This window comes from Neomonachus schauinslandi, chromosome 6 (assembly GCF_002201575.2).
Source record: "Neomonachus schauinslandi chromosome 6, ASM220157v2, whole genome shotgun sequence".
Classification (NCBI taxonomy): domain Eukaryota; kingdom Metazoa; phylum Chordata; class Mammalia; order Carnivora; family Phocidae; genus Neomonachus; species Neomonachus schauinslandi.
Window position 1 is genome coordinate 37,311,426 of NC_058408.1, and position 17,674 is coordinate 37,329,099.

Below are 17,674 nucleotides of genomic sequence, written 5' to 3' on the forward strand. Positions count from 1 at the left end.
ATATTTTAGAGACCAGGACTGAACTAAAATTTTTTAACAGCTTTATTGAGATATAATTCATATACCATATGATTCACCCATTTAAAGTATACAGTTCAGTAGCTTTTAGTATATGTACAGGTAATGTGCAACCATTACTACAGTCAATTTTAGAACATTTTCATAATCTCAAAAAGAAATGCCATACTACTTAACTATTACTCCTTATCTCATCCATCCCCTTCCCTAAGCAACCACTAATCTACTTTCTGTCTCTATAGATTTCCCTGTTCTGGACATTTTATATGAATGGAATCGTATATAGTCTTTTTAAGTCTTTTATACCACTGGTTTCTTTTCATCTAGCATATTTTCAAGGTTCATCCATGTTGTAGATGTTTCAGTACTTCATTCTCTTTATGGCTGAGTAATGATCCATTGTATGGCTTTAGCACCACATTTTATTTGTTCATGCATCAGTTGATGGACATTTGAGTTTCTACCTTTTGGTTATTATGAATAAAGTTGCTATAAAAGGCAGACTCCCTGCTGAGCAGGGAGCCCAATGTGGGACTTGATCCCAGAACCCTGGGATCGAGCCCTGCATCGGGCTCCCTGATCTGCGGGAAGCCTGCATCTCCGCTCTCCCACTCCCCCTGCTTGTGTTCCCTCTCTTGCTGTGTCTCTCTCTGCCAAATAAATAAATAAAATCTTTTTCAAAAATGTAAAAAAAAATTTTAAATTATTTTTTAATTTAATTTTTATTTTTAATTATTATAATTTTTAATATATTTTAATACAAGTCCCTTTGTCTTTTCACTTTCTTAATGGTATTCTTTGAAGTGCACGTTTTTAGTTTTGATAAAAGTCCAAATAATCTTTTTTTTCTTGTTCCTCATGCTTTTGGTGTCATAGCTAAGAATCTTTCCCCAAATCTGAGGTCATTAAGGTTTACCTTTATGTTTTCTTCTAAGAATTACATAGGGTAGCCCTTGCATTTTTAGGTCTTTGACCCATTTTGAGTTCATTTTTGTATGGGATGTGATGTAACAGTTCAAATATATTCTTTTGCATGTAGCTATTTAGATGTCCTAGCATATTTGTTAAAAAGAATATGCTTTCCCCATTAAATGATCTTGAGGCCCTTGTTGAAATCAGTTGGTACATGGTTTTATTTCTGGGCTCTCAGTTCTGTTCCACTGATCTATATTGTGTTGTTTCATCAGTACCACACTGTTTTGATTACTGTCACTTTGTAGTACATTTTGAAATGGAGAAGTATGAGTCTTCCTACTTTGTTCTTCTTTTTCAAGATTGTTTTGGCTATTCTGGATCACTTGCAATTGCAAAAGTTAGGTTATTGATTTGAGATCTTTATTTGTTCTTCTGTAGGCATTTACAGCTATAAATTCCCTTCTAAACTGCTTTAGCTACATCCCATATGTTTTGGTATGTTGTGTCTTCATTTTCATTTGTCTCAAAGTATTTTCTGAGTTTCCTTTGACACCTTCTTGGATACATTAGTTATTAAGGAGTGTCTATGGTTTAATTTCTACATATTTGTGAGTTTCCCAATTTGTTTTCTGTTACTGATTTATAATTTCATTCTACCATGTCCGAGGACATACTTTGTAGTATTTCTGTTTTTAATTGTTTTGAGGTTGGTTTTATGACCTGGCATATGGTCTCTCCTGGAGACTTCCATGTGTACGCGAGAATATATATTCTGCTGATGTTGGGGTGAGTATTCTAAAGTAAATATAAATTCTGTAGTGTTCTATAGAAGTCTTTTAAGTCTAGTTGATTTATAGTGTTGTCTTATATTTCCTTGATCTTCTGTCTAGTTCTATCCATTATTAAAAGTCAGATATTGAAGTCTCCAATTGTTATTGTTGAATTATACATTTCTTTCTTCACTTTTGTTTTTGCTTCATATATTTTGGAACTCTTAGTTGGTGCACATATTTTTATAATTGTCACATCTTATTCATGAATTAACCCTTTTATCATAAAATGATTATCTCTATAATTTTTTCTGTTGTTTTAAAATCTATTTATCTGATACCAGTATACCACTCTAGCCTTCTTGTGTTTATTTGCATGACATATCACTTTCCATCATTTTACTTTCAGTCTACCTGTGTCTTTGAATCCATGGCTTATATTTTGGAGACAGCATACTGTTAGGTCTTTTTTTATTATATATGAAATCTCTGCCTTTTGATTGGATTGTTTATTCCATTTATATTTAATGTTATTTTTTGATATAGTTGGATTTATGCCTGCCATTTTACTTTTCTTTTTTCTATGTCTTGTGTCCTTTCTTTGCTATATTCTTCCTTTTCTGCTTTCTTTACTATTAGGTGAATATTTTTCAAAGAAGCATTTAAGTTTGTTTAATGATTTTTTTTTTACTACATCTTTTTGTGTTTATTTTTAGTGGTTGTTCTTGGGCTTATATACATATTAATAGAATCAACTTCAGATTTATATTAGCTCAGTGCCAATGAGATATAGAAACATTACTTTTATTTATTTTTTTTAAAAGATTTATTTACTTATTTGAGAGAGCAAGAATGAGAGAGAGAGAGAGTACCTGAGAGGGGGGAGGGTTAGAGGGAGGAGCAAGCTCCTCGCTGAGCAGGGAGCCCGATGCGGGACTTGATCCCGGGACTCCAGGATCCTGACCTGAGCTGAAGGCAGTCACTTAACCAACTGAGTCACCAGGTGCCCGGAAACATTACTTTTATATTCCTCTATTTCCTTTCCCCCTTTTTAAGGCATTATTGTTATTCAGTTACATTTATTAATGTTACAGACCCAACAGTACATTGTTGTAGTTACTATTTCACCATCAGTAGTTATTTCTTTAACCTAGTACAGGTTTGCTCCCACCTACCTCCTTTGTGCTGTTATTGGCAAATGTATTACATTTCTATATGGTAATGACCTAACATCTTATTTATATATATATATATATATATATATATATATATAATCATTATATACATATTATTATATGTTATATATTATATATATTATTATATGTTATATATATTATATATATAAATATGTATATATGTATATATAAATATATGTATGGAGGTGTGTATATATATATCTGTAAGTGTATATATAAATATATATAAATGTATCTGTGTGTGTGTATATATATATCTGTATATACATTACTTTATACAGTGTTTTTTGAATCAGTTAAGAGAAAAAAAAAAATATGCATTAATACTATTAATACTGCCTTTTATAATTATATAATTAACTTTACTGAAGTTCTTTGTTTTTTGTGTGTGGATTTGAATTACTTTCTGTGGTCACTTGCTTTCAGCCTGATGGAATTCTTTCAGTGTTTCTTGTAAGGCAGACTGGGTAGCCTCTCAGTTTTTGTTATTTGGAAATGTCTTTATTTCACCTTAATTTTTGGAAGATAGCTTTGATGGATATAGGATTTTTGGTGACAGGTTTTTTTTTTTGTTTTTGAGCAGTTTGAATACGTTACTTTGTTTTCTAGCCTCCGCTATTTCTGCTGAGAAGTCAACTGTTAATCTTAACCTTTGTAAGTGACTAGTTGTTTTTCTTTTCCTGCTTTCAAGATTTTCTCCTTGTCTTTGACTTTCAGCACTTTTATTATGGTGTAACTGGGAATCTCCGTAGATTTTTCCTCCTTAGAGTTTGTTTGAGCTTTCTGGGTATGTAGATTAGCGTTATTCAGTAAATTTGGGAAGTTTTCAGTCATTATTTCTTCAATTTTGTTTTGTTTTTTTTTTTGCTCCTTTTTATCCTCTTCTTTTAGTACTCCTATTATGTACATGTGGTATACTATATGGTGTCCCACAGATCTCTGAAGTTCTGTTCATTTTTATTCACCTTTTTTTCTCTAATCAGATTTTATAATCTCTTTCAGTTTATCTTCAAACTTCCCTGATTCTTTCTTCTGCCATTTCACATCTACTGTTGAGTCCTTCTCGTGAATTTTTCATTTTGTTATTGTACTTTTTAATGCAGAATTTTCATGTTTCTCTCTTTCTCTCTCTCTTTTTTTTTTTTTTTTTGGTAAATTTTGTCTCTTTATATTCTCTATTTGATGTGACATAATCACATCTTCTTTACTTCATTAGTCGTGGTTACCTTTAGTTCTTTGAATATATATAATGGCTCCTTTGAAGTCATTTTCTGTTAATCCAACATCTGGTTGCTCTCACAGGCAGTTTCTGTTGCCTCCCTTTTTTTTTTCTTTGTATATGGGACATACTTTCCTGTTTCTTTGCATATCTTATAATCTTTTTTGTTGTAAACTGAACATTTTAGATAATGTATTTAATCTATTATAGCAACACAGTGCTGGGTACTGGCCCCACCCCTCAGAGGTGGTGTTATTTGTTTTTTTTTTGTTTAGTGACTGGTCTAATGTTGTTCCTCGGAGAGGTGCAGCTTTAGGCATGCCAGTAAACACCCTGAGATGATATGCTTTGGACAGGTCTCTCTGTGTTTTCCTAACTACACCCCCAACTTTAAATTCCAGTGACTTCCAGCTTATTTAATTGTTTTCAACAATGCTCTGGGGCATAAATTGTTCTTCTAATTTTTTCTGACTAATCCAGTTAAATTCAGGCTCCTTTGAAGGAATAGTTCCTGAGGTCAGTGTCTGATATTTGTTCTGACACCAGGAGGGCTCCTCCGAGCTGTTTCTTTTCCTGGTATTCTCCTGTAAACTACCTGGCTAAAGCCTGTTTCCTCATTGAATCTATAAATCTTCCCATTGCCTTTCACCACAACTCCCACGTTTTTTGAGAGCACCCCTAACCTTGAACTTTTCTATGCTCTGTTAGAAAAGAAGTCAGTACCTTTGGGAAGAGACTTAACAGCTGTTTTATGGTTTGTTTCTCCCCCCAGCAAAATTTCTGAGTTAGAGCTTCCAGAGTTGGGTGGGGATAGGGACAATGGCATGTTTCTCTCTGAGTGACACCCCACTTCAGGAGCTGAGCAGGAGATGGAGAGGGAGCAATAGCTTGAGATCTTTTTGGATCTTTTGGCTTACCTCTTCCAGCATGGAACTACCACCTTTATAGACCAGAACTAAGGTAATGGCAGCCCCAGTATTCTCAGTGGTGCTGCACCAAATAGAGCCTCTGTCCCAGGAGTTGGGCAAAAGAAGGGGGCCCCTCTTCTCAACTGCACTGGCCCAGAACTTAGTCTCAGTAATAGATAGTTATGGGCAGGGTTAGAGTTCCTCACCTGAAGAAAGCTATCTGACAGGGAGCTGGTGGTAAAGGGATCCTTGTGTCCTTGGCTGCACATCTCTAGAGTGGAGTTTCTGCCTAGCTAAGCTGGGAGGAGAGAGGCAGGTAGCTATCTTTGTTCAAATACCACACATTCTTGTTGTTCTTAACAAATTTTCATAATTCTTAGATAGATGTTTCCTCATTTGCTTTTTGCCTTAGGACCATTTCCAGAGGCTTCCAAAGTTTGTTTTAAAAATAATTTTCATCTGTTTCCCTGGGCAGAGTTCTGGTGGAGCTTTTTACCTTGTCTTGCTAGAAGTTGTACTTCCTGTGGCTAAAATTTTAGCTTCCTTTGTAGTAATAATTAGTACCTTACTCTTTCCTAGGAATTTATAGCTTTCAAGTATATAGTTATGCCAATAAATTTAAAAAGGAATTGGGAAAATCCCTTAATAAATAGCTTTCTGAAACTGACACAAAAAGAAACAAAAATCTGAACAAGTCTTATACCTATTCATTGAATCCTAATTAAAAACCTTGACAAGGACATTATAAGAAAATGAAATTACCAATATCCCTTATGAACTTAGATGCAAAAATGTTATACAGAATATTAGTAAATTGAATTTAACAGCATATAAATAGGGTGATATATCATGATCATGTAGGATTCATGCCAGAATCCAAGGTTGGTTTTATATTCAAAAATGACTTGCCCAGTAAGTTAAGCTTCTGACTCTTGGTTTTGGTTTAGGTCATGATCTTGGGGTTGTGAGATTGAGCCCCAAGTCAGACTCCACACACAGCATGGAGTCTGCTTGGGATTCTCTCTCTCTGTCCTCCCCACCCCAGCACATGTGCATGTGCTGTGTCTTGCTCGCTCTTAAAAATTTTTTTTTAGAAAAGACTTGCTATGTAAGCAGAATAAAAAAGTTGTATCATCACTTAACTGTAAATAGAAAAATAGAAATTCCTTCTCTATAGTTCCTTTCTCTCTAGTACTTTAATGTGTAAATTCCAGCCACCTCATTAACCCTGATCTCCACTTACTATTTAGCTCAGTAAGGCTGCTTGCTATTTTGAGGCTTCTCCCTATGGTGCAGTGTGGAAAGTGCTAACAGAGGGCTGGTATGATTGTGGGCCTCACTCTGTTTTAGTTCTCTCAGGGATCACAGTCCCATATTGCCTGTTTTTCAGCATCTGAGAGCAGTTATTTCACATATTTTGTCCAGTTTTTAGTAGTTTACAGAGGGAATGATAGTCTGGTGGAAGCAGAAATGTTGGCCACACTTTCTGTCATTCTTATGCAATGGGTATGAAATGATAGTATGGCATTTCATACATAAATTCATATATATGGTTTTTATATACTTATATTTTTCTGCTTTCCAGTGTGGTTGAATGTCTTTTCATGTTTATTGGTCATTTATGTTTCATGTGCCCTTTTCTGTAGATTTGTCTTTTTCTTATTGATTTGTAGATGTTCTTTTCTGCATTCTGGATGCCAGTCCAGAGTTGGTTATAAAATAAAATGTTTTATAGTTTTCCTATTCACATTTGGTCTTTTAGTTCTCTGGTTGGACTTAATTTTTATAAATGGTGTGAGGGAGAGATCTAATTTTTTTTCCCCTATGAGTAGTCAGTGGTCCTAGCATAATTTTTTAAATTAAAATTCACAACTGACATTGAAAAAAAACCGACTCTATTATATATTAATCTTCTGTATATGTTACACTAGAATGTCCCAAGTTACCTTATTTTTTCTTTTCCAGTGGTCTTTTTATCTATTCCTGCCCCAAATCATGTAGTTTTAATTACTATATTTAGTAAGATTAGTTTTCTCTCCTTCATCTTAAAAATCATCTTGGCTCTTCTTGGCTCTTTGTTTTTCCTGATGAATTTTAAGAGCAACTCTTCAAGTTCCAACAAAACACCCTGTTGATTGATTACAGCGTCATGTTGCAATCCAAATTGCATTCCCTGTATATTCATAGGGGAAGACATTGAGTCTTCTCATTCATAATAATGGTTTATCTCTGTTATTTATATCTTTTATATATTTCTTTTTTTTTTTAAAGATTTTATTTATTTATTTGAGAGAGAGAGAATGAGAGAGAGAGAGCACATGAGAGGGGGGAGGGTCAGAGGGAGAAGCAGACTCCGGAGAAGCAGACTCCCTGCTGAGCAGGGAACCCGATATGGGACTCGATCCAGGGACTCCAGGATCATGACCTGAGCCGAAGGCAGTCGCTTAACCAACTGAGCCACCCAGGCGCCCTATCTTTTATATATTTCATAAAAGTTTTTAGCTTTCTTCATAAGAGTCTTTCGTGTCTTTTGTTAGACCGACCTCTCAAATTACTTACCCTGGAACTCAGTCACCATATTGTGAGGAAACTCACATGGAGAGGCCACATGACGGGGTTCTGGCACTAGCCCCAGCTAGATCTTCAGTCAAAAGCCTGAATTAACTATCAGACATATGAGTGATTTAGTCTTCACAGGATTCCACCTCTTTCTAGTTTTCTAGCTGAGGCCTTAAGACATCATGGAGTCGAGATAAGTTGTCCTTGCTGTGTTCTGTCTGAATCTCTGACCCAAAGAAACTGTGATAATAATTATTGTCTTAAGACACTAAATTTGGGATAATTTATTAGTAAGCATTAGAAAATTAAAACAGCAAACATCATTCTGATTATGATTTGGTTGCTTCTTTAGGCCTGCTTAAGGAATACATAACTGGAATATTCTAATATAGTACACTGAGGAATGATTTCTCATCCTAAATTAATAAACTGGCATTTATTACTATGTCATGAACTTGGTTAATTTATATTTGTACTGTGTATGATAAAAAGAAACCATGTATCTGAGTGTATAAGACAGAGGAATAGCCTCAGACATTAACTCAAAGATATCTTTTTTTTTTCAAGATTTTATTTATTTATTTGAGAGAGAGCGTGAGAGAGAGAAAGAGCACAAGGGGGGGAGCGAGAGAGGGAGAAGCAGACTCCCTGCTGAGCAGGGAGCCCGATGCAGGACTCGATCCCGGGACTCCAGGATCATGACCTGAGCCGAAGGCAGTCGCTTAACCAACTGAGCCACCCAGGCGCCCAAAGATATCTTTACTTAGTGGTACAGTCTTCCTAAATAAGTTTCATAAACTGACACCAAAGAGTATAGTGTAAAACTTCCTTACCACATTTTCATAAAGATTCTAGATCTTCAAAAATTTTCACAGTTTGCTAATATCAGATGAATTAGTGTAATCAACCAGACTATATCCTCAACTACATAGGTATTATTTTTCTCTAACAGTTTATTCTATGAACCTTGAGGCCTCGTGTGACCCTGGTTCTTTTTAGGAAGAACCCGTCTTGCAAGTCACATAGCCTCCCTTTTGTGACCTAGAGTTGAAAGTCACGTAGCTTCACTAACGCAATACTGAGTCTGTTCCCTAGAAGCAAGTCACCAAGTCCAGCCCACATTTATAGGAGATTAAATTAAACCTTTTGAAGAGAAGAGTGTCAGATAATTTGTGGACAAAATTTAAAACTAGTACACTTGCTAAGTATGAAATTAGAACAAAGGAAGTTTTATAAATAATGGCATTAGGCTAAAATATCCTAATTCTCTCATAGCAGGGGATATAGTCATGTTTAAACACCATTAATGGTTCTGGTAGACTTGAAATCCTTTGGCTAAAGTTTTTTCTCATTGGTTAGTGTTTAGGTGGGCTCTGTCTTGTGTTCGCTTCTGAAGGGGTTAAAAAATAATGATGAGAGAGTGCATTCCAGCCGGTGCATATAAAACAGGAAACTTCCAGGTGTCAGCATAAATGGAATATGGGATATAAAAGGGGGAGTAGAGGGAAATGAACTTGGAAAGGTGGTGCCTCTCGGTTTCTCCTCTCTTTTCACCCTCAACTTTAGTTATCTTCACATTTTTAAGTTTAGTAACATTTTCTACACCATTATATTAAGTTTTCTCTAAATTGTAATTCTAAAAGTCAAAAGTCAGTTAGCATGGCATATGTTGTGTGACTGTATAGGCTTCAGAGCCACATAATGTAATTACATTTCCTTAAATAGTCTTTTTAGTATTTCCTGGAGTTTCTAATTGTGTTTATTTTTCTTGCACTTTTTGACATACTCTCAAGGTTTTTTTCCGTATAATAAGATATCCCATTGATTGATCCTCCTGTAGGCATCACTCTCATGGGGCTTCTTTCCTCCTGTTCTAATAGATGGCTCAGTTGCTCTGTAGGATTTTACTGCTTTTCTGGATTGATTCCCCTATTCCTGGATTCCATTTCTTTTTTTCCTTTATTGCTGAATTATGTCCTCAGGTAATTTCTGAAGAAAGGTTGTGAGGGTGCTAATTGTTCAAAGTATTTGCATGTCTGAAAATGCCCTTATTGAATCATTATACTTTATTGATAGTTGGCTAGTTACACAGTTGTAGACTGGCATTCAAATTCGAATGATATAGCCCCATTATCTTCTGGCATCACTCTTTTTTTTTTTTTTTTTAAAGATTTTATTTATTTATTTGACAGAGAGAGAGATAGCGAGAGCAGTAACACAAGCAGGGGGAATGGGAGAGGGAGAAGCAGGCTTCCTGCCGAGCAGGGAGCCCGATGCGGGACTCGATCCCAGGACCCCAGGATCATGACCCGAGCCGAAGACAGACGCTTAACGACTGAGCCACCCAGGCGCCCTTCTGGCATCACTCTTGCTGATAAGAAATCTAATGGGTATCTGCTTCTGGTTCTTTTGTGAGTTTGTTGTTGTTGTTGTTTTGTTTTTTTTAATCTGAAAGCTTTTAGTCTTTTCTCCTGGGCATCTGAAATTTCAAAGTGATATGCTAAATTAACCCTTTGGGGTCATTTTTTTCTGTTTATTTAGTTTTCTTTCATGTTTCAAGGCCTTCCTTGAATGTCTGGTGATCCTTTCTATTAATATTAGTGAACATTCTCTTTGTTATTGTGGGGTTACACACACACACACACACACACACCCCTATATTCTTTTTTTTTTTGGTTTAGTCTTAGAGTGATGGGGAAGAGATAAACAAATTTGTCATTTCTAATATGCATTGTGAATCTCTAAGTGGGTAAGGATTTAGAATACAGCTATTAGAGGAACAGTTGATATTTCAAAGACTATAGTCTTATACTTGTTCTTGCATTCTAAGTGATTTGAATCCCATTTTCATTACAGATTTGTTTTGTGATCTTGGGCATGCTATGTAGTGTGGGCTCTGATAGTACTTTACATAATGTAAAGCAGTGGCTGTCAGACTTTTTGACTGCAAACTATAATAAACCCATTTTATAAACACATTGTACTCATATACATGCAACACCTTAATTTTTTTTTAAGATTTATTTATTTGAGAGACAGAAGAGCATGCATGTGAGAGTGGGGGGAGGGGCAGCGGGAGAGAATCCTCAAGCAGATTCCCCCCCCCTGCGCATGAGCCTGAGGGGGTAGGGGTGCTTGATCTTAAGGACCCATCAGATCGTGATCTGAGCGGAAACCAAGAGTCAGATGTTTAACTGACTGAGCCACCCAGGCGCCCTGCAACATACTGATATTTTATATATATTTTAAAATTCTGGTCACGACCCACTAAAATGATCTACTAAGCACCAGTGGGTTGCAACTCACACCTTGAAAAACAGTTCTCTAGAGCAGTATTCCTTAAAATGTGAGCCGGGTACATATTTACACTGTGTATTAAAAAAAAATGAGAGATAAGTAGGGAAACCTAACAGGACTTTTGTGAGGTTTTTTTGTTTTGTTTGTTTGTAAGCTTTGTTTATTTATTTTAGAGAGAGAGTGAGTGTGAGGGAGCATGCACAGGCTAGAGGGGCAGAGGGAGGGAAAGCATTTCAAGCTGACACCCCACACAGGCTCTGTCTCACAACTCTGAGATCATGCATGACCTGAGATGAAACCAAGAGCTGGATGCTCAACCGATTGCACCACCCAGGCGCCCCAGGACTTTTGTGAGTTTTAAAAATTGTGTTGATCTTCAAAGATGAAATGTCTCACTTTCCTAGAGTTGTCTTGATTCTCCTTCTGCCTAAGACCATGCAGGGATTTCTACAGTAGTGAGAATTTTTTAGTGGTATCAAATTTCAGTCTTAAAAAAATGGAAGACAGTTAAGATGCATTTGAAAAACTCATCTTCCAGTCAACTTTAAACCAATTATGTATTTTGCAAGGCAAGGCACATCTGTTTTTTAGATAATTCTTTGTGCAGTTTTTCTTGTATTTTCTGTAATTTCCATATTGGGGATTTAGTAATGTTTTCTAGAAGAGCACTTTAATAAATCCTTAGCTCTGATGTTATTGAAGAGATAAATGTAAATTGGTATTTCAGGTCATAATATTTTTAAGTTGTAATCAGATTTCCTTGAGGAATTTTAAAGACTTAAGGCATTTTAAATTGTTGAATATGATACACTGTGATAATAATTACTGGTAAAAATTGCTGGTCTAAACTGCTCTCAAGTAAATACTTAGGGAAGTCAAAATATACTTCTAGGTTAATGACAGGACTGGGTTTCTCTCTTCATTTAAATGGCAGTCACTAGGATTTTAAATACTCATCCTTTATTCCTGATTTATTTACACATTTTAGAAGAAATTAATAATCCATTTGAAATAGATACATGTCATCATTTCAAGAAGACCTGGTTTAAACTGCTCCAACAAAAATTTGGGGTCTCTTCTGGTAATTAACTTCAAGGTGACTAAGCAAATGCTGTCTTGTACTCAGGGGATGATGCAAAACAATTACACTGTGTGCATCTACCATTCTAGTTACTGTATGATGTAGTACCATAAGGTGTTCTGATTTTTTCCTGTGAACTTGTATGTTTCCACAGGTATTTTTATTTTTAAACCACTAAGTGAACTTCTGGTAGAAAACATCAGTGAATATTGCAGATAGAGAATCCCAGGCAAAGACGTTATCACCATAGGAATTGGAATAGACATTATCCACATTGAAAATGGCAAACGGGTAATTAACATTAGCCCACTAAAAATGACCAAGTCAGAACAATATGTGACGTTACTGCCTAAATATTAGACATTGCCAAACTGAAACATCATTGAGAATAACAGACTTCATTTGCAAGCATTCTTTTAATGGTGAAGTTAAAGTATAAAGTGGCCAATGTAAATTTTGTCAGTGCTTTTTACATTTAACAAAGAGAATTATTATGCATTCTTTTTCTCACAAGTTGTTATCCATATTTATGAAGTATAGCCAGAATATAGTCTGATATTTTTTCAATCTATTGAAATACATTTTTTGCTTTTCTTTTTTTTTCTTATGAGAAAATTCAGTGTAAATGGTGTTTCAGAAAGGTACCTAAGAGTTGGGACATATTAAACATCTACAAGTGCAAAATATTTTATAACTTCTTGATGAATACCATAATTGTCTTTTTTTTAAGATAACCATTATAAAAATGTTTTTGACCTATATAAAAATGTTGCATGTCATGAACCTAGCAGTTTCTAATCTCTTGAAGACAGGAAGCCATCTCTAACTTTCAGAGCTAAGGATTGTTTTGAAAGTTAGCACATATGAAATACTTAATATTCTGTTTGGCATGAAGGACACTAATATTAGCAGTGGTATTATTTTTTATTATGTAGCTCAGCAAACTGCTTAATAAGAACATGTATTTACAGGAAGGGTTAGATGGGAAAAGATTTTTCTATTCTTTAATACCTAAAAATAATTGAGGATTGGAAATGTCTATTTTAGGGGTACCTGAGTGGCTCAGTCGGTTAAGCTTCTGCCTTCGGCTCGGGTCCTGGTCTGGAATCAAGCCCTGAGTCTGGCTCCCTACTCAGCAGGAAGCCTGCTTCTCCCTGTCCTCCCCGCTCATGCTACCTCTGTTTCTCTCTCTCTCAAATAAATAAAATAAAATTAAAAAAAAAAAAAGGAAATGTCTGTTTTAACTCAGAGCCAAAGGAGTTGAAATGTTAACTGATTTCTAAATATTTCTAATATTTGGGAAGATCCAGATGTGACCTATCCCATCTGAGCATCTGGAGGAGAAAAAATAAATCTTTAGGTTAAGAAATGAATTACTGAATAGAGAAGCTATGAAAAACATTAATTTCTTTCTAGAGAAGATTCTCAAGAGTTAGGTGCCCAGCAAATGGAAGCTTTTTTTTTTCTTTGTATGGAACGTATTCCTCAATCTTCTATTTGGCAATCCTAGAAATCATTTTGTGTCTTCTGACATGTTAGCCAGAGGCTTTTGGCCTGTGCTGTAAGAGAAGAATGTCTTCCATTTATATTCTATTTTGAAATATATGCACTCAGCTTCATGATCATTATCTCATTTAATCTATTTAAGTCTACCATCAAGGTAGATTATTGATAAAATGGTCATTGTTGTAAATTCTTAAGCATTATATGATGTAATAATTTACTATTCATGCCACTTCTGATATCCAGCACCAATTTGAGCTTACTCTATAGCCTGTTTTTCAGTGCATAATCTTTACACCTCAAATTTAGGAGTTTTTTCAAACATCAAATACATATTTGTTGACTCTTTATATACTCTACACTAGACGTAAAAGAAATAAAAAGGAACCTTGTTTAGTGAATGATCCTTGCTTTGAGGAGCCTGAAATCTTTTGGTGGGTAATAAAAGAAATATTTGTTAAATACAAGCTTGAAGATAATGCATACTCAACTGTATGTTTGAGACTGTGAGTACCGTAGATGTTCAGAGAAGGGAGGGATCACTGTATCCTGACTTACTACTACCTAAGGGAAATTTTGTGGAGAATGTGAGATTTAAGTTTATTCTTAGAGGGTGAGCAGGATTTGGAAACATAGGGGAGGAAATCTGGTATGGTATTTCAGGTAGGGAAAAGAGTTTAAGCAAACACATGGCCTTTGGAGAACAAGAAAAGGAGTGATTTCATGTTGAAGAGTGGGTAGCAGGAGGAAGAAGAAAATTCGGACTGGCTAACAAGGTGACCACATATTAAAATGGGCTATTGTATGAGTTTGTATTGCTTTTAGCATAAGGAAAAAATAGCTTAAAAATATTTTAAAACTCAGAACTGAGTTAGCTTGTAAAGGTATGGCACTTATTTCCCCTATATTCCCCATCACTATAATGGAATTTAATTATATATAAAAATCTAATATATGTTATAATAAAGATATAAAATTATATAATGAGGATATAGATATCTTTATAAATAGTTAAAGGTATTACTAACTGAGAAAACTGAGGGATTTCCTGTACAGAATGAGTTGAGAAGGATTTTTACAGCTCAACGAATCACCCCTTCTCTAGTGTATAACACATACCCAATCTAATAAATTTAGCATAATTGGGAAGCTTACAAAGAGCAGAGGTGTACATCTTATACTTTTTCAAACTAAGTATCAGTATAGTAGACATCTGTATGATTTTTTAAAATTTAATCTCAGTAGTCAAGAAACTTAAATAATTGAGCTAATTGAAGGTCCTTGTTTACAGATGTGAAAGTTCAGAATTGAAGTTTTGTTATTTTTCAAATGTTGGAAACAAAAGGATTTAATACATTTGTTAGAATCAAATCAATATTATGTGCCCATATTTTTATAATAAGTAGAGGGTAAAAATAAACATTTATTGAATGTCTGCTGTATGTCAGGCACTGTACTAGATATGAGGTGGTGGGGAGGGAGAGAGAGACACAGAGATAGAGATAAAGATCACACTTGTTTCCTGTCTTTAGTGGCCTCATAGTTTAGGAGTGTTGTACATGTAAAACATAATTGAAATAGAATACAGCACAATAAATGTTACAGTGGAGATAACACACCTAAGATACATTTGGCTAAAAGTGGATTAACCAATTAGCTTTAGTGTCTTAGAGTTTCTGAGGGGAATATGTTTCTGCTGAAATATAATAAATGGGGAGTGTTCCCAGGGTGGGAATGTGGGGAAAAGGGCATTCCAGGCAGAGGAAACTGTAAAATATTCACAAGTTGCAGGGAATATGGTTTAACCAAAGTGAGGGTGCATGCTGGAAAGTGTTGAGAGATGATTGTTGACAGTAGACAGCTGAATTTTGTGTACAATCCTGAGGAGTTTGAGCCTCCACTTGTAATTTTTGGAGGATCATTGAAAAGTATTTAGTGTGATCAGATTGATTCTCCTTTTAGCAAGATTTTAGCTTTTGAGATTGTTTAGAAGATAAATCAGAAGTTGTAGTAGTTATGGGAACAGGCAAGAAGAGCAGTTAGGATATCACTTTGGTATTCTAGATGATGGATGATGAGGGTATTAAAATGGCAGTGGGAATGACAAGAAAAGGATAGATTCCAGGTATGTTAAAGAAACAGAATCAGTAACATTTAATGATTGATTATAGATAGTGAGAGAGGAGGAAAAGTCCATTATGTTTCCTGGTTTCTGGCATGAATGATGAGATTAGATGGATGAATTTTTCAGTAGATTTTTTTTTCCTCACTATATTTTTGAGAGAAGCTTTATGTGTATAAATAGCTTCTATAAAATTAATAAGCATATTAAAGGTAATTTCTGAGTAGGTTATTTCTAAGTTTTTCTTTGTTTTTATTTATAGATGCCACTTCCAATGAACAACAAGAGCTTTTCTGTCAGAAGTTGCAGCAGTGTTGTATACTGTTTGATTTCATGGACTCTGTTTCAGACTTGAAGAGCAAAGAAATTAAAAGAGCAACACTGAATGAACTGGTTGAGTACGTTTCAACTAATCGTGGTGTAATTGTTGAATCAGCATATTCTGATATAGTAAAAATGGTAAGATTTATATAAATTCAAGTAAGATCTGAGGTGTAATTATGAATTACTGAGACTGATTTTTAATAAATGTGCAATAATCAGTGTACTCAAAATGTTTTTAAAGTAGTCCATTTGAAAGATTATCCATTCATTCCAATAATGCTGTCATTGCCTATAATAGTTTGAAAATTCAATAGCCGCAGTGGCTGGTGGCTGCCATACTGGATAGTGCAGATCCAGAGCTTCGGAGAAAGATGTAGGCTTAAGATTATACAGACTGATAGATGATTATCATAGGGCTGAATTTGTCACTAAGGGAGAATGTCTAAAGTGGGAAGAGAGGAACAATGAAAATCTATGGGATTCTGTACATTTCAGCAGTTGGGTAAAGGAGTCAGATCTAAAAAATTATATTTATTTAGAATACTTTAATATATTTATAGAGTCTGTAACACTTGAATTTTAATAAAAACTCAGGACCTTTGAAAAGTTAAACAACATAAGTAAGTGTATGAAATCTCTGAAAAATAAATTACTGCTAACTTTATTAGTAAGGTTGTTTAGGATATTGTTTATTAATAATTCAACCTTATTCTCCATCAAATAGTAGAAATTTGTTTAGGATTTGTGATTTTTGTATTTTGGTGCACAGTAACAAAATACAAAAAATTTAGTTGGAGTAATTAGAGAGTCACTGAGTACATATTGAAGCTTAAATGTTACCTGGGTATAGAAGGTTACAGCAAGTATAATTTGTACTTGTCTTCATTTCCTTCCCCTTGCCTAATATATGTTCTGGGGGAAGAATAAAATGTAGCTAAATTTGGCCTTGTTATACTAGTTGAGTTTTCTTTCATCACCCTGTACTAGAAAATTTTGTTGGTTTTTTTTTTTTTTTAATTGAAAATAAAAGCCTTAAAGAATTTTTAAAAGATTAGCTGTACAGAGGGGCGCCTGAGTGGCTCAGTTGGTTAAGCGACTGCCTTCAGCTCAGGTCATGATCCCAGGGTCCTGGGATCGAGCCCCACATCGGGCTCTCTGCTCAGCCGGAAGCCTGCTTCTTCCTCTCCCACTCCCCCTGCTTGTGTTCCCTCTCATGCTGTCTCTCTCTCTCTCTCTCCCTGTCAATTAAATAAATAAATAAAATCTTTAAAAAAAAAAAAAAAAAAGATTAGCTGTACAGAGAACACTGATCAAAATAAAATCGGCTTCCAAAACTCAATAGACAGTAAAAAGTGACAGTTTGAAAATGGAAATATTGAATACTGATAAACTTCTTTTTTTTGTTTTGTGTTTATCATTAAAATATGTTCAGGGGAACATATTTTCATTTTACTGATTTTTACTCATTTCAAATTGTTTGTATTCATGAATTTTGAAAATACTGGAAAAGGTACTTTATTTTTATCTCCATAAAGGTATTGACTGGCTGGCTCAGTGGGTAGTGCATGCAACTCTTGTGTGAGTTTGAGCCCCATGTTGGGTGTAGAGATTACTTAACGTTATTGACTTGGATATTGAAATGACTTAAATATTTGCATATTGAAAATGCTCAAATATTTGAGTCAAATTATTCTGTAATTTGCTATGTAATAATAAATTATGGGATTTAATTTCTTTCCTCAAGAAAAAGGGTGTGTATGTT

At 34.8% G+C, this 17,674-nt stretch overlaps 1 protein-coding gene across 1 annotated transcript in view; it reads left to right on the plus strand.

Moving 5' to 3' along the window:
• PPP2R5A (protein phosphatase 2 regulatory subunit B'alpha) overlaps nt 1-17,674 on the plus strand; it is a 72,065-nt gene that overhangs the window by 15,575 nt on the left and 38,816 nt on the right. The window contains exon 2 of the mRNA XM_021682750.2: nt 15,851-16,047. Within this exon, the coding sequence (XP_021538425.1) occupies nt 15,851-16,047 (197 nt within the window). The remainder of the gene's footprint in view (nt 1-15,850; nt 16,048-17,674) is intronic.